At 34.5% G+C, this 23173-nt stretch overlaps 2 protein-coding genes across 4 annotated transcripts; one reads left to right on the forward strand and one right to left on the reverse strand.

Moving 5' to 3' along the window:
- The first annotated feature begins 143 nt into the window (after positions 1–143).
- Positions 144–4989, forward strand: LOC126834612 (uncharacterized). Of its 3 annotated transcripts, none has more exons than XM_050566673.1 (9): positions 144–247; positions 1990–2134; positions 2457–2800; positions 3122–3233; positions 3336–3417; positions 3485–3655; positions 3728–3931; positions 4009–4207; positions 4594–4989. In XM_050566673.1, exons 1-8 carry the CDS (start codon positions 229–231, stop codon positions 4201–4203), a joined length of 1272 nt encoding a protein of 423 aa, XP_050422630.1. In that variant the 5' UTR covers positions 144–228; the 3' UTR covers positions 4204–4207; positions 4594–4989. The 3 variants fall into 3 exon arrangements, with proteins under 3 accessions (XP_050422630.1, XP_050422629.1, XP_050422631.1); XM_050566672.1 differs by lacking the exon at positions 144–247 and adding an exon at positions 1196–1517 and having other exon boundaries at positions 4594–4987; XM_050566674.1 differs by lacking the exon at positions 144–247 and adding an exon at positions 1197–1517 and having other exon boundaries at positions 2457–2677; positions 4594–4986.
- A 5087-nt stretch (positions 4990–10076) lies between these two features.
- Positions 10077–15943, reverse strand: LOC126835004 (uncharacterized). Its single transcript, XM_050567268.1, has 3 exons — positions 15816–15943; positions 12685–12839; positions 10077–11271 (listed from the first exon to the last, which is right to left on the reverse strand). The coding sequence occupies exons 1-3, from the start codon at positions 15834–15836 to the stop codon at positions 10200–10202; spliced, it is 1248 nt and encodes a 415-aa protein (XP_050423225.1). The 5' UTR covers positions 15837–15943; the 3' UTR covers positions 10077–10199.
- Positions 15944–23173: the final 7230 nt, after the last annotated feature.

Below are 23173 nucleotides of genomic sequence, written 5' to 3' on the forward strand. Positions count from 1 at the left end.
GCCTGAAATTGTAAAATATATACACCTAATATTATGAGTCGATCGTTGGGTCCAAACAATGTAGTATAATGATTAATGATATTATTGTTAAACGCGCTACTGGTGGAAATTACCGTTTTATTTTAAATATTTATCGGTTTTACACTATCTAGCCAGTATTCATCTGAGAATGAGAAGTGATTTACCTACCTATAGAGATAATATGTAGTTAATTTTATTCAAGAGCGCATGCAGACACGATTTAAACGTAAGTTGTATAACACATTTTATTTAACATTAGTAATAGGTAGTATACAATAATATTATTAAGATACTTGAATATTGGTAGGTGTTACACATTTATTCTTTTTCAAAACTATTTTAAGAAAGCCTTGACTTGACCATAAGTAAAAAAAAAAATAGGCACTTCAGGGTAACATTTTAAGCTTTAAATTAAATTATTTGTTTTCCATTTATAATATTCTGCGTTAACTTTGTAACACCTATGTTAGAAGGTATATTTAACTTAAGTTTTAGAGTACTATATAGCTGATTTTAACGTTTCACCGAATGGATAAACCCCGTTAAGTTATATTAATGATGACTATATTATAAGTATTTAATCGTTTTTTTTTTATCAAAACAGTTCCAAAAACTCCAAGGCACTCTTATTAATATAATTTGTATTTTTCATCGAAGCGCATACTTTTCATTATTTGCCAGGGGCATGGTTGAGGTTTTCTAGTTCCTACGCCACTACCTCCAGGCCTTTTGGACTAGGTATTAATTTTCAAAAAAAATTGTGAGAGGACTGAGGAGTGTTCTATGGAGTGCCACAAGTGATATTATAATGTTAAATTTTACTACACAATTATATTTTGTACCATGCATTAATGATAACGACAAGTACAGACATGTTTACAACCGTCGGTGGGTAAAAAGTAAAAACACCTGCGGCCGGCTAGGAGCAGACAGCAGCTGTTGTAATTGTGTTGATTGTAAAAAAGAAAACACCTTTGTCGTATATAAGAAGGCTCTCTACCTTTGTCTATAGGAAGCGTGTGTTTGTTGTGTTTCAAACGGCTGTCTGCCGTGTGTGTGTGTGGTTGGTAGCATTAATTGTCAGCGGTTGGCAACAGTGCGCGACGACGGCCAATGGGAGCGTCGGTTTTTCGAAATTCATAATAACGGGCGGCGGCCCAACCGAACACTGATAAACGGTCGGGATACCCAATGGCCGTCCATTGACCAAAATTGCCAAGTGCCATCGTTATTTTTCAACAACCCATCCCGTTTCGTTGTTGTGTGCTTGTTGTCGACAGTTCTAACTGTATTTGTTATGCTCGTGGTTTGGTGAGCCATACAAAGTCGTTTCGATATTTTTATTAATATTAATTGTGTAGTGTGAGTTGTGAACTATTGAAACCAAAAAATAAAAATGAATAAGGACGACATATTCGAGTTTGACGCTCCCAAGACGTACGCTAACTTGTACGAAATGGCCAACGCCGGTGACGACGGAGCTGATAAGTTTTTCGGTAGGCAAAATGACATCAAAACAACAGCTAGCAACAATTCTGTCCTTTAGTGAAAAATTCAATTTTTAAAATCCATATCGTTTGTAATATTCGAATTTTAATGATTTTTTTTCATTGTTTTTCAAACAAAAAGACGTAGTTAACAATTTTATTACTTGTTCTTACTGATTTTTGTTATGATTTTGCATTAATCCTAATATAATAATGTTACATCGATAATGTAACATCTATTATTTATATTGTATTAGTAAACTTATAATTTGTAAAATTATTATTATTCTACGTATAATATTATAATGGTTATTGTTAAAAGTTACGATTACAATGGGTATGCGTCTAAATAATTAACCGAAGTTTTAACTAGGATATTACCTTAATTAAACAAACACATCATTTTATTACCTGTTCAAAACCGCAAGCCCTACAAATTGCATATAAATTGTCTGATTTATTTTGTTTGTAATGAATTTAGATATAGTTGCTCAAAAGATGGAGAGTGCTAAATCTGAACCCGATTTGGGAAATAACAAAGAGCGACCGCAGTATGATGATGATGAGGAATTTGAGGAAAACAAAGAAAATTATGCTCCCGACTTGTTTGACCAACATAATATTAAGTATGTATTTTCGTCATATTAATGTTAATATTATGTGTATAAATTTTAATGCAGAGCTGAATAGTCAATGATTCAGCAGCATGTGTTTTTCTTATTGGTCTTTGTTTTTTGCTGAAATGTGGCTGTTTTAATAGGTTTTTCCGATTAGAACATTTTTAATTTAGAACGATTTTTTGTGGATATTTATATTTGTTTTGTTATTTTGTTAAAGAAAAATACTTTTAAATCTGAAAGATTTTAAGTTAATTTTTAATAATATTTTCGTTATTAAGTAGATTTGACCATATAGCAATTTACATTAAAGTAATTTTGTATGTTTTAGCTCGATTGCGCAACAGTTGATTCGTTCAGCCAAAAAACCGCGATCTTCAAAATTACACAATAGACACTCAATAACAGTAGAAGGCATTGAAGTTGAATTGCCTCGCATTAAACACCACGCCATGATCACCAGATTAGATGAATTAGAAAAGACGCCAAAACTGGACCTACGCTCTCGCTCTGTGATAAAATCTGATTACAAATATGAAACAGTAGAATCAGGTTCGCAAGAAAGCATTATTTTAAATAAAAGTACAAAAAAATTCATGAGTATAGCTGAAAAAGTGAGACATTTCTTCAACGATACACCACCTAGATTTCATTCTAAGCCCACTATTCGAGCTGGTGAGTCGGTAAAAATCCGCTGCTTGTCGTTCTGACTTCTTGCTTTCTATTATTAACACAACAGTTCTTAACTTTTGTACTTCCAGTAGTTCCATAATTTTAGAAGATTAAACTTTTGCATGACAACTAGTAGAACGTTAGTAACTACGATATAGTTATGATACATTCGCAACATATATTTATTCGATTTTTCTATGCATGAAAATAAATTGTTCGATTTTTTATCCATAAATAAGTAAACCATTATGCTTTATTTGCAAAATTTCATAATATTTCTAACCTAAAGTTTATTTTATAATAAAATTGTTGATTTATGCTTAGGTTCTAAAGTGTTGAAACCTAGTAGTAACATTCGTTTACTTTCTTATAACGAAGATGGCATGTCAACCACATCAAGTAATAATCGCAATATTATTGAAAACAAACAAACAAAGTAAAAGTTTTATTATAAATACTCTTCATCATCTTCTAAAATTTGTTTTGTTCTTGTAATATATAAATAATAGCGGTTTTTTTTTTAATCAAATAAATTTAGTAATGGAAACGACTACAATTTAGGACAAAATATACCGAACATAAATTTTAACTCTCAGGATCCTCTTGCTAATATGAAAATGGTAAGTATATCATTTCAACTAACCAATTTGTAATTATGTAATTAAAATAATAATTTTTTTTTTTTAGCCACCCAAAACTCAGAAAATCAAAATTCTCAATTCACACGACGGTGTTCAAGTGGTCGAAAATAAAGAGCTCGGTCACGGCGGCATTAAAGTTCAAGAAAAACAACTGCATACAGTTCCTATTCCGTTTAGCTTCGCATCACGTAAATCGACCGCTATTGTGAAGTCCGACGTTAGTTGACTGATGACCGATACTTTGTTAGTCGTAAACTAGAGTACTTAACAGTTGAATGTAAAATTTCAGGTCTCCAACAAAAACGCTCAGTGGATGTTCAAAGCGCGACCTGCCACTGTACTTAAAAAGAAACCTTTTGTGCCAAAACACGAGCAGAAATGTACAAAAGCAAAAGATGTTTGTTTAAATACCGAAAGACGGGCTAAAGAATGGATGGTTTTTGAACAAGAAATAAAAGAAAAGTTTTCACACTACGAAGAAATGTCAAAAGCAGTAAGTAAAATTGAGATATGTTATTTGGTCAATGTATTTTTTTTTCTGTACATGTTATTGTTTTTGTGCCTCGTTAGAGACAAGAAGAATTTAAAAGACAGGAAATGCAATCGTTGAAAAATTTAAGACAACAAACTGTACACAAGCCGATACCAATAAAAAAATATAAACCAGTTATGATAAGAAAATCAGAAAAGCCCGTTACCGTCCCACACAGCCCGAGATTTTCAATCCGCCCGCAAAGAACTTGTTTGAATACTGTTTGTGAATAACTTGGTAAGTATTAAACATTATTATTTCCACGTAATTGATTATATTGTGATCAATAAAACAAAAAGAATTATATTCACAAAATATTGTTCTTAATTAATGTTATTAAAATGTAGAAAACAAATATTTTTAGAATATTGTCACAATATACTTGAATTTAATTACATGTTTTGTTTGGGCAATTATTGTAATGTTTTCAAAATTGACTATAACATGAGTTTTTTTTTAGAAAGCTCTACCCAGTTAAGTTTTTTCTGGGTATCCATAAGCCTATAAAACCCATTTTCTGGGTTTGGTTTTTTTTCAACTCTAAATACTTTATAATTGACCTGAACTTAACACATTATAGAAAAGAAAAATCTTTAATTAATCATTTTGTCGGTTTGTTTCAGAGCATGATACTTGTATAACAATATATTATTTTGAAAAATCAAGACCTAAGTCTGACCTATTTTTGATATTATTTGGTTTTTTTTTTATTATTAATTTTGTAATTTTAATTGTAATCTTAAATTATCTTTCTATTGAATGTTGAAGAAATTAAACCAAAAACTTGAGTGTATAATAACATTTTGATAATTAACTTAAGTAAAAATATACGGTTTGTCCTTCTTAGTAATAAGTAATTTTTAAGAAAAGCCTTGGACAAGAGCTATGCTGAATTTGTGGTATTGTGATTCTTTTTTTTTTTTTTTTATACTTCACTATTATGTATATTTTATTATTATGATGATACTTATGTTGACATTTTAAATTAAATATTTATTTACTCATTGCCCGTTAGGCGTTAAGCTTTAACTGTAATTAACAATTTTTTGTAAACAAATTCTAGTGTACGTCAATAAGGCATTTGTCAACTTTTACAATTATTTAATTTACCAAACTATTTATTTAAATTGTCTCTTTATATTAACAATTTTTTACATTATTTGGAAAAATTAAGACTTATAATTAAGAAGACAGACAATATTTTAAACCGTCCTGTTTTTGTTAGTAGTTTTTAAAATTTTAGTAACAATAGAAGATAATAATATACATTATGCAGAAAAATTTGGTGAAATCATATTAAATAAAACTTTGTAAATAAGCACTATTGTAATTAAAAGAACTTATAAACTTCCCCTCAGAGTCTTTATGAAATTTGAGAAATTAAGACAAAATATATGTATATATGTAAATAATAACAATTTTAGAGGTAATCAACTTCACGATTATTAGCTATGAGACAAATAATAAAAAGTCATGAAAAAAAATTTAATTTTCAGTATATTATATAATAATAAAATTACATGTGAAACAGTATCACTCGTTACACCACTATATTATACATGTTTATCGTTTTATATCGTAGTAAAACTACAAATTTTCATAGTAAATATCGGAAAACGCTATGTGTTCATAAACATTTTTAAGTTTTTGACATAATATTCTCTATTATATTATTCTGTCTTTTATTGTATGAACATTTTATGATTTTAATTACTATACTTAGGCTCAACTGACTACTATGCAGTATTCATGCTCTCAAATCATGTTTTCACACATTCTCTTAACGGCCAATTGGTTATTTGATACCTATGATAATTAAATTATTTATGCGTTTTGATTTGTCGTTTAAACCGGCATTTCTAGTGACAATCGCCATAGGTAAATATGAGGTGTTGGGTATAATAAGACACCGTAGGTACCTTCGTAGTATGATTTACTATAAAAACTAATAGGCTGTAAATCATTGTTATTTTTTATGAGCTGTCATCGTTCAGTACACCATTGTCTATTGTAGTCGTAATGTGTTTTATTAAAATCGTTATTGTTATTGTCACGAGTTAATTATTATCATCGTCATCAGTAAAACGATTCAACTTTCAATAAGGTTGGCAAAAAAATGTCAAAATTTTTATGAACTTAACAGTGCATAAACATTCTTGAGAATATTCTACTTCCACTCCATCATCTTCTTCTCCTAGTCAATACTAATTTATTTATGTCTGTCAAAATTGTTTATGTATTGAAATTTGTTTGCCAAATGAAAAGTAGAATATAGAAAATTCAATTTTTCAACCCTTTGATGTTTGTTTGCCTGCTTTTAATGAACTACTTCAACGTTTTTAAAAAAATTAATTTCCTACACAATAATATATGTATACAAATTACAAACGTTTCTCTCGGCAACCTATTTAATATAATATTAGCATGCACAATTTCCAGATAAACTCGAATGTATTGTATACCATGAGAACTTTTAGCTACCCATTCATTGTTGCTATTGTTGAAAACATATAGTATACATTTAACGCAGACTCATTTTTTCTTAAGCCTGTCGGTTCGCACGCCAAGTTTAATACAGCCAGCACTTCTCTTTTATTATGTATTAGTAGCTGTTAACCGCACCACAAAAGTCGAACCGTCGATTCTATTAAATAACACAAATGTGTCGCGGTTCAACCGGAAATGAATTACTTAAGATCGCATTGTTTTTTAATTGTAACACTTACCTTTGTAATTACAATCTTTTCCAATAACCGTTTTAGTAATCTACTCATTTTAGTGTTGGTTAGAATGGTGTTTTTTTTTTTTTTTTTGCAAGGTTTGGCAATTTAAATTGTTATATAAGCAAGAAGTGATTGTAAGTATGTTAAACATGTACCTAAACATTTCATCGCAGTTTATCCCACGCTTGGGTTTTATCGTCGGACCATTATAGATTTTTTATGCAATTCACATTTTGTCGTTTTCCTTTGAAAAACGGAAACTCATTTTCCGAATATTTTTCCCGAAAATATGCCTACCTACCTACGTTAATGTTTAGGTAAATCTACTCCTACGCGTAGATCTTAATAATATACTATGTATGTATGCATTTAAGATCTATGATCTACACGCTGGAACCGGATTTCACCGTCACATCCTGATAAATATTACACCAATAACGCGATTATGCATAATATAACAGTATCCTAATCAAATAATATCGCACGACATTTTTTCCCAGACCGTTTTCTCTTTTTAATTTGATTAATTTTTTTTTTTTTTGTTGCTATGAACAGTTAGAGGTGTCGTCGGAATTTTCTAATAACGTTTCAATTGGTTGGGGCACGCCTATGTGAATAAAATTTTCCAAAAAAAAAATGTCAGCAAACGATTTTAACTATTGTAGGTGGTAATGTATCTAATTTTAGGCAACGTAAGAGCGAATACAATATTTACTATGTAAATGGGACTGATGACTTGCAAGTCTACTACTTTGGTAGGTATGTTATTTGCCCATCTTATTTGGCAAGCGCAATGTGTACATTTTAAACGTTGATTGGTACTTGTAGATTTTTTTAAAAGTGTTTAATATAATATTTTCGACATTTATTCATTTCAAAACGGAAAGTACCGAAAAAAAAATATAGTGTACACTGTACACCATAATATAACAAACCTGTCACACATGAAATGCCTAAGTCATGTTGGAACATAGTCGGTATAGCGGCCACCCATACCTATGGAGACAATGATTCACAGCGACAGTTTAAGGTCAGTCGTTTTTGTTTTACATTACTCGTATTATTTTTTGAACACACAATATCCAAGTATAAGATTTTTATTTTTCCAGAAACCAGAAATTATGGTTTGAGTCAAAAATCATTACATGCAGCAAAATTGTGTCAAATAATCTCTGAACTAAATTGGTATTTTACGAGTAACAATAGCACAAATAGAGAACTTTAAATTATTATCAATCTCGGTTTCTAAAAGCGATTATATAACAGTTGGCTGCTTCATATTGTCAATGTATTAGGTACAGTATAATTATATTATATAGGGTTTAATAAACACTAATATGACTACCATAATAGGTACACACGCCGCGCATAACACAGTAATACATTACCTGCGCTGATGGTGCTGTTGTAACTTATACCTATCTACATAATATAGTGTTAGCGTTAAAAAAGAATTTAAAAAAAAATATATTGACATTGAGTCTTTCCGAGTAACACAAGACGTACCAGAAGTAGGTAGGTACACACACCAGAGGGGATTGTCCATAGGGAAATCGACACAGAGGTAAATTTTGGCGGATAAAAAATGTGTAATATTTACACATTATTTTATAGGAAAAGAGGGAGGGGTCGAGGAATTTTCTTTTGAACGAGAGCTATTTTTTTTTTCTTATAAGCAAAAAACGCATATACTTGGCCAATATTGGTAATTCGAATTACGTGATGGCCACTATAATAACAATAATAATAATTGACCGAGCCCGTTGGCACCACATCAGCTATAATCAGCTATCGGCTAACAATAAGATAATAATATTATTCTTATTATTAACACGTCTTATTATATACAGGCGTTTGAATATTGTTATTACCTGAGGGGAGGAGGGGGCTTTATCGACGACAACAAACGGTGACTTTCACCGCCTTTACAATGTACGGTCTGTAACTTTAATCTGTTACCGTGTACTTTTGGAATTATTTCAATTACTCGGCTACAATCCTGTAGCAGAGTCGGGCAAATTCGGTTGGACATTACAGAATTTCGAAAATCTCATACACCCAAATGCAATAAAATACAATTTTTGAAATTACTTTCTAGCTCTGCTTGACGTCGGTATTTTGAAAAGTAAATATTATTATAATGTGCTATAACAGTGATGAAGAGTATTTCCGGTATAGCTATTTTTTTAACAGAAACATTTGCTGTTAGCTACTAGTCGAGTAAATTTAAAACAAAGTTACACGTGCAAACCAATACCAACTTAGCCTTATACAAAATAATATAAAGTAACTAAAATTTGTCATAGCACAATACATTTTAGCTAAGTATACTCGTTGATTTTTTTTTTTTCATAAGTAAAGCGCAACCACAATAGTTTTAGTAGCAGAATGATACTCTTTTCCTCTTTCTACTTATGACTCGAAACTCAAAAGATAATTTAGTTTGTTTCTGGTTCTATAATTTACCTAATAGGGACAAAGATAATTGAATTTTTCGCATATACCAACCCTTGTACGGAAAAATACCAAATTACAAACAAATTTCTACTTAGACGGGGGTTTTTTTTTTATGTTTAATCAGTAGTCAGTAGCCGTTGTGTTGTTGCTTTCGCGTACCGTCTCACACGAATGGCGAATTAGAAGCAAGATAATTTAGTCTTACGGCGGTATTTGGACGGATTGCAATTAAATTGTTTGAAAATCTTTTGTCCGGCGCATACTTACTTTCCCCTATACGCGTTTTTGTTAAGTTCGGTCATTCCCTGGGTACGGATAATAATGTATTTTGTCAATTATTATCGATTGCAAAACTATTTCCCATACAGTGTGTTGCATGCGTTGCGCACCCACGTCAGACATACTATAGGTATACAGTATACGATATTATTATGTTGTATATATTATGCATTATGATAGCCGCCACAACATATTAATGACCGAGTCATTTTCTATGGTATTGTACCTACCTATAATATCATAAAAGTAAAAGTACATTTTGTTTGACCAAGCCGTACACACAGTGCAAACAAACAAGTAAGCATGAATGAGGTCCAAGGAAATGTCCGTATAGTAGTATATATTATACACATTGAATAACTTTTTGTATTCTATTTTGTTTTTCATATAATATATATATATATATATGTTTATTATTCAGGACGGTACAATATATTATTTAAAAAAAAAACAATTATATATTTTGATTTAGTTTGTCTTAAAGCTAAAAAAAAAAAAGTTTAATATATTATTTATACATAGCGAAAACGAAGAACAATCGCCGAGTTGTTTCAAATGGGGTCTATGTAGAAGGGGAAATGAAAAAATAAAACAAGGGTGGAAAACGGGAGTGGAAGTTAAAGACAGTTTGCTTACAACGCTAACAGTTTAGAAGTATAAAAACACATTTTAACAACTTAATATATAATAATAACAATATTTACAAATTGATGTATTCATATTATGTACACAACGTAGGTAGTTGGTGATGCGAAACAGTTCAGTCTTGATTATTTCTTGTATCCGCCGTGAGCGTCTTGGTGCTCATCGTGATGGTGATGGTGTTCCTCGATCGGGAACCATTCGGATATCCACACGGGCTTCCAGATTTTCTTCCACGCCGGAAGCCAGATTTCCTTCCAGTCCGGCACCCAGATTTGTTTCCAGTCTTCTTTCCACTCCAGCTTCTTGTCCGGAATCCAGATTTCGTGTTTCTCCGTTTTCCATTCTTGTTTCCAGTCTTCCTTCCACTCGAGTTTCTTGTCGGACACCCAGATCTGCTTCTTCTCGGTGCGCCACACTTGTTTCCACGCTTCTTTCCACGCCAACTTCTTGTCCTTGACCCATATTTGTTTCTTGGCCGGCTTCCACACCTGGACCCAGTCTTCCTTCCATTCCAACTTCTTCTCGGGCACCCACACCTGTTTTTTCACGGTCTTCCACACTTTCTTCCAGTGCACCTTCCACACGACCTTCTTCTTCCACAGGTCGTGCGCCTCGTACTCCCAACCGTGGTAGTCCTTGCCCAAGTGTTTCGATCCGGGAACGTAGGACTTGACTAGCTCCGGCACCCAGATTTTGTGCCAGTCCGGCACGTGTTCTTCCTTCCATGCTGGCACTTTAATGATTTTCCACACGGGCTTGTAGATTTTCTTCCAGTCCGGCACTTTGATCTCCTTCCACGCCGGCACTTCGATGGGCACCCACACGGGCTTGTAGATCTTCTTCCAGTCCGGCACTTTGATCTCCTTCCACGCCGGCACCGAGATCGGCACCCACACGGGCTTGTGGATTTTCTTCCACACCGGCACGTGCACCTCCTTCCAGCCTTGCTTCTTGGTCGGCACCCAGATGGGCTTCCAGATCTTCTTCCACGACGGTTTCCATATCTGTTTCTTGCCGGGCTTCCACGTTTTCACCCAGTCCGGTTTCCAGATGAGCTTCTTCTTCCAGTAGCCCTTCAGCTTCTCCTCGTGGTGAGGGTGGTGCTCTTCGTGGTGGTGATGGTGATCGTCGACGGCGCCGTAGCCGACGTCAGGGACTCCGACGCGTTCCTCGGCCTGCTGCAGCTGAACCGGTTGCCTGTGTAAATACATGCAACAAAAATACAAGCGTTACTACTGGGCAAACTACCGAACGAAGTCATACTCATGTCAGTGGTGGTTTTTTTTTTTTTTTTTTGGTCGGTGTTTTGTCGTTCGGTTACAAAAAAGTCTTTGTGTAGTCTATCGCAAAAAGAAAACAAGTAGTCGATTTAACGTGAGTGTGTGTGCCGAAAAGAAGAAAAAAAAAATATTACTCAGACGGTTTGTTTCTTTTTCTTTTCGACGAACGTTCATCTTATCGTCGCTGTCGTCTCGAGCAACGTTTGTCATCGTGATATTATTATTGCGATAATAACAATAATAATAATAATAATAATAGTAACATATTGTAAACACGGCGCCTCATAAATACCTGTTGTTTGTTTATTGTCAATATTGTCTGTATATATCGTTTCTATTGTAATACACACACGCCGCTATATTGAGTGAGTTCCTATATGTATATATATATATTATAAACGCCGTTCGAGAGTGTCCTGTGTATATTTTTTTTTTTGTATTCTCGACCGGCCGACAGTAATTATACAGTTGTTTTCGTAAACATCCCATTTAAATATACCGCGCGGGCGGCATTGGTTTCGCACGACCAAAGCCGATTGTTGTTATGCTCGCGGTCCGTCGTGATTCGGGAGAAGAACAATCGGAAGAGCCCCCCCGGGGGGGGGGAGGGGAGGAGGACTTACAATAAGCATGTGAAGTACTTCACTCGAGTGCCGCGGACAAGGTGTAATTTGTAGATACTATTTTTGTGCCCTCGAGTGATGGGAGAAAACGCCGTGTTGTTGTTTTTCGTTTTCACTCTGTGTTTGCAGCAAGTGCAGCCGGTCTGCCATCGGATAAGCGATGAAAAACAGACGGAGACCACACATGTCTCTCGTCGAGCCAACCACGTTAAGAACCCGGCGGTCAAGACTAATGTACTAATATGTGTTAATCAACGGTTTAGCAGAGAATCGAAATATTATACATAATACGTCCGGCCGGTCGTTTTCTATTACGATATGTATTTAGAACGCGTCCAAAAACACAAGCCAAACGACTATCGCGCGGTGAACAGGAAAAACTGCCTCGGTCAAGTCTCAACGTGAAGGGCTTATTTTCAACCGATCGATAGAGAGAGAGAGAGAGAGAGAGAAATGTATGTAGGTATAGCGAGCGTGTAAAAAAAAATGAAATAAATTAAAAAAAACAAGTGAGATTTCCCATTAGTTATTATGTAGTTCTATAAAAAAAAAAAAAAATAGTTAAAAGTGCGCTTTCAGTAAATACAGTCGCCGGTACTGATCGGTTACATGTATATAGTTTGCGTTATCTAACGGATTAATATGTATATATGTGTGTGGGTATATATATATATATCGAGTACGGACGGATAGTGATAGAAACTTACTGCAGACCGGTTTGTTGGTAATTGCTGAGCGACTTCTTTTCGCGGACGTTGGACTCTGCTGCTTGGTCTTTGGGGAAGGCCACCACTTGCCGTTGGGGCAAGTCGACCGCCTTTGACCAGACGAGGGCGACGTTGGCCAAGAGCGCCAGGAACACCTGAGAAAAACCCCAAAAAATTATTAAAATTATCATATCGCCTCGAATGAATAAAAAAAATTGTGCCCGCGCTTTCACCGCACCACAGCTCGTCTTTGGTTGACATTGGACAAAACGCGTGTAACGTTTTTTTTTTTTTTTTTTTACAACACCTTAGCTAGAACATCATCATCATCATCATAATATATATTATGTTATTATATAGCGTGTATACATTGTTTATGTGTGCACCTATATGTGTGCAGATATCCGGAAATCACGAACTGAAAGAAGAAGAAAAAAAAAAAGCTGATCTCGCTCGTACAAGACTTTCACCCGCTTACGGCACGCGGTCGTGTGATCCACATTTTTGTTCCCTCCAAAACTATAAAAAAAAAACTACCAAGCAAAAAACGTGCACAGCCTTCGGGACAGCGACTGTACCACCACGGCGGCGAAAACTAGTTGTACACGTCTTGTACAGCTCTTGGCAAGTGCGTATGCCTACTAATATAATATGTTTCCGTTTTCCGCTGTAGGCTCGGCCAGCTCTATATATAATATTGTGTCAGTAGCGATTTCAAGTTGTAATAATTGTAACACAATTTTGTCGACCGCACCGCATTCGATCAACGCCCGGTCTTGACGTTACCCGGGGGAAAGTGCAAAAAAAGGCATAATACACTACTGTACCCATATATAAGCCGCCGGGTTGCGCAACGTCCGGTCGTTTTTGCTCGAATCCCGCGCTTACAACAATCCGTACTATTTCCTATAATTACCGTTTGCATCTACACTGCCCACGCGTCCCTGCTATTGCATAACCGCACCGCACACACATGCCTACAGCACCGCCGTCTCTCGTCCCCGGTGAAAGTGACCGTCGCGGTCCCTAAGTGCCGGCACGGCTTACGGGTAAAAGCGAGATGTCTACATGCAATTGCACCGCACTTGTTTCCAACTGGTTTGCCGTAAACTACCGTGCGGGCGGAGGCGGGGGGGGGGGAAGCACAGCACGCAAAACCCCAGGAAATCTCCACCTAGTGTTGTCAATCACTATACAGTTGTCGATGTGCCAAAAAACCCAATTGTCCACGGTATCCATACGATTGCGCCACCGGCTGGGGATCGACAGAGCTTCAAAGCTGCCGCGGTAGCCGCACTTGAGGCCGCTGACCCCGTCGGTAATAATTGTTGTATTACCTACACGAGATGTCGTTACGCGACGATCGACGAATAACGGCTAGATCATTGTCACGGACGGCGCGTGTCGATCTCTGCGATGATAAATGACGTTTTGATATGCGTTTCCTGCGCGGTTGGCAAGCTGTAAAGTCGATAACGCCACCCGCAAGAAACGGTTTAAAATTGCATACATCCGTAAATACCACGACGGTATTGTGCAGTTGCCCCCTCACCCTCCCCCCCCCTCAAAAAAAAAAAAAAATAACAACATGTATATTATAAAATACCGGTCTAAAATGTTAAAATGTATAACGTTGTTTGTCTGCGCCGAGTCGGCCAACACGCGGTAACGTGAAAACCAGTAGAGAAATGACCTAAAAAACTTGATCCGAGCCGGCTAACATTTTTATTTTTTTTATTTATATAGCCGACTTACGGGTTACCCGGCCCGGTAATTGATAACGCGTGCGATTTAACGTACCGCCCAATGTATATATGTTAAATGTTAATAAGAAAACGACTATTTATGCGCCGGTCGTTATTATAGCGATTTCCAACTAGCAGGTAGTTAGGAGGTATACATATGGGATTTATGGCGGTGGTCTAGCGGTAACATCTAAAACGGTATTAAAAGATTTTCCACAAACAAAAAAAAAAAAACTTAACGGATCGACTAGCTCTCTCTGCCTATAGACTATATAGCAGCTCTGTTATTAATTATATATTATGTACAGTATGTTACACACATACCGTAGTATCGTAATCGGAGTTGATGGTTTGGTCAAAAGCAAAATGTAGATTTTTTTTGTTAAAAACATATTTCCATTTTTTTTGAACTTAGTTAATTTTTAATATTGTTTTTTTTTTTTGTGCATACATATAACATTATATGTTGACTAAACATTGACTAAAAGCTGCGTTGAACGGGGGGGACACACTGTACATGGTATAATAATAATAATAATCATTGTTAAGAGCGCGTTATGGCCGACCTGCTAAGTCGGCTCTGCTGTTACGGGTAATGCGCGATTATACGATTGTATTTTTTATTAGGCCCGTCGGTAATTACCTGGTAAAACACGTGTGTACTTAATATAGATAACAATAATAATAATAATAATAATATAATTATTACAGCGGTCCGGCGTTCAAGTCTCCGGAAACGCGACGGGAAAGCGCGTGGGAAACGTGCGGTCGGTCGAATGAAAACAAAAAAAAAAAAACATAGGGAATATAACGCAGTAGGCTATTGTACGACCAAGCCCAAGAGAACTAAAATATCTAATGTATAGTAACATTTGAATGTATTATTAATAAATTATACTATTGAAATGATTTTGGGAACATTAACTTTTGTAAGGGACGCGAAGGTTCGGAGGAGAAATTTCGGTGCGAACGGAAACGCGGTAAACACAAATGCAGTCACTTTCCACAGCCAAAACTTAGATAAACGGTTTAAAAAAAAAAAATAATAATAAAAAATATATAAGTACAAACGTGCGTTGCCAGAATCATATTAGGTACATATAATTATTTTGTGTTGCTAAAGTTTTCGTGCGCCGCGACCGACTTGGGTACACATCCGAGTTATATATTGTGTTCCGACGGTAATAATAATAATAATAAAAAAGAATGCATCACTAGTTTCGATTTTGTAAAAAACACAACACGAGTTAATTAACAAAAAAAATTTAAAAACAAAAAAAAAAATCATGCTAAACGTATGTATAATACTTATTATTTTACACGCGGTGTAATGTTAAAAAATAAAATTAAAAAAATAATATAATATAATATAGTTACTGTACTGACCACAATTTGGTGGCGATCCATAGTGTGTGTGTGTGTGTTTATGCCGCTCCTGTGTGTGCGTTTTTTTACAAAATTTTTTTTTTTTTTTCACTTTTTTCACTTTGCCCACGTTGTCTGCAAGTCCGTTGCCGATTGACATGCAGTGACCATCCTCCGGAGCGTTTTATATCGGATTTACCCGCAAACCGTGCCCGGGCAAGGTCGTCCGCCCCTACCACCCTGCAAACGCACTAGCCGCCGTTTACTTTCTTCGCGCCGGAAGAAGTAACAGCTAAGACGGCGACTTTCACACGAGGCCGGCCGCGGCGCGCTCGCGGCAGAGGTGCCCCGGCAACGACCGTCCACATAGCCGTCGCCAAAAATACACCGTTTATTATTGTTATTACTATAATCGTCACAATCGTTATTATCATTATATTATATGATGTTATTCAATCAATAGCGGTAGAAGCGCAGGCTTTGGCTGGCCACGGTCGGTCGGTCTGCCGGCCGCCCTTTTAATCGTCGCCGGTGAGCCGGCACGCGCGCACAACACTCAAAGTCTGTACTTGAAGAAAAAACAAATTGTCCGCGACTCCGAAGAGCAGTCCACCGCACTGTCGTTCGTTCAAGTCGAATACTATAATATTATACATTGTCATGTACAGTTTTAAAAAACCTAAGTAGTAAAAAAATACGGTTAAAGTGTCGTTTTTTTCAGAATTTATACTACCAACACAATTACTCGGTGATCGATTACACTGTTTTTTTTCTTCTTAACATAATTACTGCCATATGATGGTTTTTCTTTTTCGGTTTCTCGCACTGACATAGCAAAATTACTGAATAATCGATGAAACTAAAACGGTAACGTATATGTATGTGTCAATTTACTTTTTAAATTGAGAATAATTCGCTGAAAATTTCGACCGGTCGATAACCGGCTTTGGGTAATTACTTTTGATTAATTGTTTAAGTTTTATGTTTAAGACGCGAGTAAGGGTAAAGTGAAGTGCTATTATTATTATTTTGAACTTGAAAAGTAATTATACCCAAAGTCGGTTACCACCGTCCAGTCGAAATGTTTTGATAAATCATTCCTAATTGAAAAAGTCGATTGAACATATACGTTGCTAGTATAAGTTTTTAAAGTTGTTAGAGCTCTGGAAAGAAATATGCAAAAAGACACTGCCCGACGACCGTCGACCGATCATCAGCTCATCATCCAAAACATTATCAATTTTTCATAGAAACTTAAATGACAGAGCAACAACGTGTACTGTCCCTAACGCCTACCTAAGTTCACTGTTAACACTTATAATCACCTCGCTTAAATCATTACAGCGATCACACAATTAATAATGCTATCCGATAATAATTAGTTGTTTATCCTCTCCGTGGGAACTGACTTAGAATTAACTATACTCAAAGAACCGTACTAGGAATTTGGGTTATGTTTTAGTGGAAAACAGTGTTGATGGATCTGACGATAAGCGCCTTGTATTTAACGGCTACTGTCTGATTTAGTTCATCTCGGACAGGAAACCGGTCAAAACGCTATTTTATAGACTTTTTGATGTGCTTAAGGAATTATTCATAGGTACACAAGTTCACATGAGCTCGGATACGCCAACTTTGCACTTCGTCTACATTAGTTCTGTAATTAGATAGGTTTATAGTTGGGGTTCATGGAACGGTGAGTACTCTCTCTACTTGTCACTGCGATAGAGTAGGTATAATATAGGCATATCACGACCGAGTGAATTTTATCATCGTTATAGTATGTAAACTAATATATTATCGAAATTTAAGTCGTTAACGTTAACGAGAACGCGGTTATTTATTAAGGGGGGAAAAGGATAGACAGTAGGTGAGAAAATATTAAGTTTTTCTAGTGTTATAATTTTTTTAAGTTATTTTTCTCCGAGCTAAAAGGGCCATATTTGATTTAACAATCAGAAAATAAGTTAGATTTATCAATCGGTGTGGTTTTTATTTTTATGTATGTATGTATTTACACGGGTAGACTCGTTTTTTTGGCAGCAGCGTGCACAGGTAAAAATATGCAAGTGTTACAGCTATTTTATTTTAACACACACATTACGCGATCGAATTTCAAAATGATTTTCTCGGCTATACGGCATTTCTCATTGAATAACAATAGGAAAACATATTGGTGTAAACACACCGTTTTCGTCTCAGCCAAACGATCCGAGTCATCGACAGTGCACGATAATAATTATTTTTTCCCCGGTGATATGTATTTTACATTTCCACACGGGTTTCACTCTCCGAGGAGTATCTATATCCAATGATACATACATAATATATATGTGTGTGTGTGTTTTCATCTGTCTATTATCATGTGATTATTACCATGTATCGATATTGAAACACACACACACACACAGGAAAACCGTGAATAGCGTTTTTTCGGTCATAATAATATATTGTGTGTTTTGGGCGTTGTAAATAATATTATGATGATGTTGTGTGTTGCTCTATTCTGATAATATTCTCGTGTGAACAAACATAGTAGGCAGGTATCTTAATACACGAATAAGATCCATGACACACATTGATAAACGCGGCGATTCGTTATTAACACACATCTTATTCGCGTAAAGGTACATCAGGAAATGACTGGACATTCGCGTTTGTCTTTTTAGACGTTTCCCTCGGCGCTTGGGCGACTTACCAATCAAATCTTACTAGAAGGTCTTGTATTATGGATATTATTATATTATAGACAGACGTTCAAGTTGGAGTTAGTTGACGGTTAATTTTTATTCTACTCTGCTACACTCGATGGTGATTTGTTATTGTTGTGACACAACCATCGGCGACTTGGATTGACCGTCCAAACCAACTGTACGTATAGGTAGATTTTCTGTCTTCAAATCTTATTACCTGGGTTCTTTGTGTGAATAGATAAAAAAATATACTGAATTCCTGCAATAAAAAAATACTATTGGAGACCGTGCGTTAATTCTGTTTGTATTATATTTTCCCCGTAATCGTTTACTTTTGCCAACACTAATTTAAATAATGTAAACAACTATATATATAAAAAAAAACACTTTTACCTTTGAATTTTAATTATATTTGTGACGCGGTGCCGTGATGTTTTTATTTATTCTTACCCACAATTTGTTATGCATAAAAAATCAACGCATTCGCAGAATATAAGAAATTGAAAATATTCTGCATTTATTATTAGCGTTCATTATGCACAGTGTAATAACAAGTTCTTATAAGCGTTTATTTGGAGTGTAGAATTTTACTTTTTTTCAGAAGTACAAACGACAAGGATTCGAATCATTTTTATATTTTCACATTTTTTAAATGTGAACACATGTATTTTGTATTCTAAAGTTTATAATCCTTAACACGAATTAACACTGTTGGTGTTCAAAGGCTGTGGTTAAAAACCCAATTTGAATAAATATACTTCAAGTACGGCGATAGATCTCTTCTTTTTATTATGTGTAGTGTCTACACTTTGTTGTGTTGTTCATGGATCACTATGGAGGTATCTAATTTAAAGCGTATATTCAATCGTTGGTTATTATTGCATAAGATGTACTACTACTATTATTGCCCGAGTAGATTTTGGAGTACGCGCGTGCCATTGTTTTGTAAGGTTTAATTTATATCTATGTGGACAGGTCGTTGTAACTCATCGTCGATTCCGTTTAATATATTTTATTCTCTCTCCGAAGGCAACTGCGAGAGTAAATGAAATTAGGTAGGTACGTGTTAATGTGGCGCTACTTGCCAATTAAACGAGTCGCTTTGGGCTTTGAGCTATTCGAAATCTGAATATTGCGCAGGTGTAACAACAACAGCTGATAAAATATCTTCTTGATTGGAATGTGTTTGAAATATATTTTATAAACCTACTTAAACGCGCAGTTTGTAGTATATTATATTATGAAAGTTGTGATCACTGCAGAGGATACGACCGTGTTGTGTAATATTAATTATTTGTACAAGAATGTAATATTATAAATTCATATACATTTCTATGTGTTATGATATAATTTGAGTGTATCCGCGTGGAATATCTTCTCGGCGTAGGTACGGAAACAGCGTATAATATTATATAGGAAATTATTTGATTTCTTTCCGTTGCATAGTGTTAATGTGCAATTAAAATTAAATAAATTCTACGACTTAAAAAAACGTAGGTGCAATAATAATATTGTGCACGGTGCATATTTATAATCGCTATCCGGTAAAACGCATTTTGTACAATAGATATGCATAATAGTATTCTTTTCGGTAGCAATTTTCGTTTGTAAACATTTCCCGCCTGTAGGCAGGTAAGTATAACAAGTATAAGCAACTGCATCGGTTCGGAATGACGCAAGTTTACGGTACACGGACCATGTGTGTGCGCTATCTTAACGACGGGCGCATAATACAAGTGCACAAGTAGGCATATATTATGGCATATTATGCGCAGAAGCAAAGATGTAGTAGTGCTCTTAGTGATCTGGAAATTACATCCTGTCTACCCCGGAACGGTCCGAATCCGTGCTTTATAATATAATATTATTACACAACAATATATTGCTGTACAGTATCAGAATACACCGACAACGACGAGAAATGATATTAATTAATCGGCGTTTCCGTCGAAAAACCCGTTTTGAAAAAAATAAAAATTGGGTAGTATAGAAAAACATTAGTAAATTAAATTATACAATATTTCCGAGTGTCTCGTGGTTCGCCACGAACAAACTGGAAACGTTTTTTTTTTAATTGCAAACGGTTACCTACTCGTAGACAGGGTTATTCGAATTTAATGTTTTAGCGATTTGGTCAAACGAAATAATTATGTAAGCCAAAAAAAAAATTTCTAATAACATTATTATACTTGACGATAAAAAACAAAAATCATGTTCTATGGTTATAAACGTTACTTAAAATAGGGAAGTATTAAGGGGTGGCTTTTAAAAGTAAGAAACCCGATCCGTGTGTACTTAGATTCAACTTGAAGTCGATTGTCGGCCATTTTTACACATGTGTGTATTAAATAATACATGTACATATTCTGTGCTATGGACTTGACTTGTAATTGTTATAAACATGTGATAAGGTTCTAATTCCCCCAAAGAAAACGGTAACATCAATTATCTCTATTGGCGGCATGTTCACTTAGGAATCTAGTTTATTATATGTATACATATATATCTGCGAGTCAAAGGGACTAGATTGTATACAGATAAGGCATTATAAGATTAGCGGAGGGTCATTATAGTTGTTATTTTTTTTTTAAATTTAGCGAACCTTAACATTTTTTTTTAGATTTTTTCTACAGTTACGACCGAGCTGCACGTTACATAAGTAATCATCATACGATTCTCCAAATGTGTTTTCAATTAGAACCTAAATACTATGTACATTATACGGCATACCCATAATAATTAGTGTTAACAGCAGCTATTAGTATAATAGTGATCACTGTAGTTCAAAAATTATATTTAACTAAACAAATAAAGCGTGCGAGATGTGAACGGTCTATTATGGTCAATTTGCTCGTCTCGGTACATTGCTTATGTTATTTAACACTTGAACGCACGTGTCCAGCTTGTACATTGTAAATCCATATTTTAATACTTTAAGACTATGCGTTTTTTTTGTCTTCATCAACGCTTGAATGCGTTTGGTTTTCATTTATTTTCTGAACTGTGATAAGTGCTTAATGAAATATGCATGCATTCCAAAAAAGTTCACTAACGTTAAGCTAATCTCAATGTTTGCTTTGGGATTTCAATACATTTTAGTTGGATTTTGGAGGGTGTTATTTACTGATTACTTACATTTAATTTAACCAGAATAAGTACTATGAAATCAATAAATGCCTAAAAAAAAGTTTGAAATTATCTAATACCTAATAAGTAGTAGCACAAAAATAGGAAATTACAATTTTCCAATCTTTAATTATTAGTTTTATTATTACACTACTAATTAATTGTGCGATAAAATTTAATAAACTATAAATCCAAACAAGTATTCATATTTATGTAAACATAATCAAATTATGTACTCATTAATATTTATGTTTTCATGGCTACTTTTATAGTTATAACTGATCATCAATCAGTTGAAATATGACATTAATTTATCAATATTTGAGTGACAAGTATCATACCTTTAATTAATTACAGTACATTTTATATAAAAAAATAATAAAACCAAACTGTGTATAATGCATTATTATACCGGGTGGTCCATTGTTTGAGACAATTTTGTAGTTTTTATTTTTGAAAATCATTTTAATTTATGTTATTTTACAATAATATAAAATATTTGCCTTTTTCAATATTTTCTAAAGCGTTAGGCGTAATTAAATGTATGCGTTATCGTTAAAGTTTTAAAAGTTGGTAGAGTTCTGGTAAATACTAAAAAAGTTTATACAAAAAAAAAAAATCTTCAAAATTGCTGTACTTTAAATGGATTGCCTTGTGTGGGAGTATTTATAATACTAACATAATTTAATAAAATATAATTCGAATTTTTAGTATCAACATTTTAGGTTATTGATATATTGTTTAACGGTTAACTCTGTATTAATTTATATATTGATCGACTATATTATTAAGTATACTATTTAGATATGACGCACGACTAAGGATCATTTGGGTTTCAAAAATAATCTTCTGTTTTTGTGTTGTAAAATTATGTAATTGATAATGTATCTAATATTACACGACTGTGTAATATTAAAGAAGAAGATCTTAGAATGTAATATAGTAATGTTATTTAATTTCCGGCTGATAAGTAAACAGAAGACGTGTAAAAATGTACTAATTTCAGAACTCTTGATTATGCGAAAATAAGGAAAAAATAAAACAAAAATCGTGCGTGTCAAACATGTTTAATTCCATGTGACTAGAAGCGTCATTATCGTGTCCGGGGACTAAGATACAGCACTTGCCGACGACTTATGCAACTTAAATTTGTATAATGAAACAGTACTTCGTACACGGACGATGACAGTGGCGGTCGCTTTTACCAGATCAAATGCTATGTACATGTCTGCACATATATTTTGTACGTGCCCGGGTTTCCGGTTTTCATAAGGAACTTATAATATGTATGTCGTTCTTTTTGACAAAATTATAAAAAAAAATAATTAAAACAGTTTAGCCCGGACGAGGATTCGGTCATAAGTACCGGTTATTAAATAACATTTTACTGCGTCAAACAATTTAGTAATGTTGTTTTCTATTTTAATATGTACCTATAATTTATGCAAAAAAAAAAAAAAATTTACATAAATAAATGTTGCGTCTAATCATAAAATATATTTAACGTTATTTGTTAACGTTATTGATTTATGTACATGCACACTAATCTGGTACGATTTA

Source organism: Adelges cooleyi, unplaced genomic scaffold, assembly GCF_023614345.1.
Source record: "Adelges cooleyi isolate 19-005CV unplaced genomic scaffold, UGA_ACOO_1.1 ACOO_flye_CR_arks_rails_tigmint_CR_PRNA_21, whole genome shotgun sequence".
Taxonomy (NCBI): Eukaryota; Metazoa; Arthropoda; class Insecta; order Hemiptera; family Adelgidae; genus Adelges; species Adelges cooleyi.

Coding starts and splice junctions, on each gene's coding strand:
- LOC126835004 (XM_050567268.1), bottom strand. CDS start 15,836: ATGGATCGCCACCAAATTGTG. Junction 12,840..15,815: donor TGGATCGCCACCAAATTGTG/GTCAGTACAGTA, acceptor GGTTTTTCTCAG/GTGTTCCTGGCGCTCTTGGC. Junction 11,272..12,684: donor TACCAACAAACCGGTCTGCA/GTAAGTTTCTAT, acceptor GTATTTACACAG/GCAACCGGTTCAGCTGCAGC.
- LOC126834612 (XM_050566672.1), top strand. CDS start 1,418: ATGAATAAGGACGACATATTCGAGTTTGACGCTCCCAAGACGTACGCT. Junction 3,418..3,484: donor CTCTTGCTAATATGAAAATG/GTAAGTATATCA, acceptor TTTTTTTTTTAG/CCACCCAAAACTCAGAAAAT. Junction 3,656..3,727: donor CCGCTATTGTGAAGTCCGAC/GTTAGTTGACTG, acceptor GTAAAATTTCAG/GTCTCCAACAAAAACGCTCA.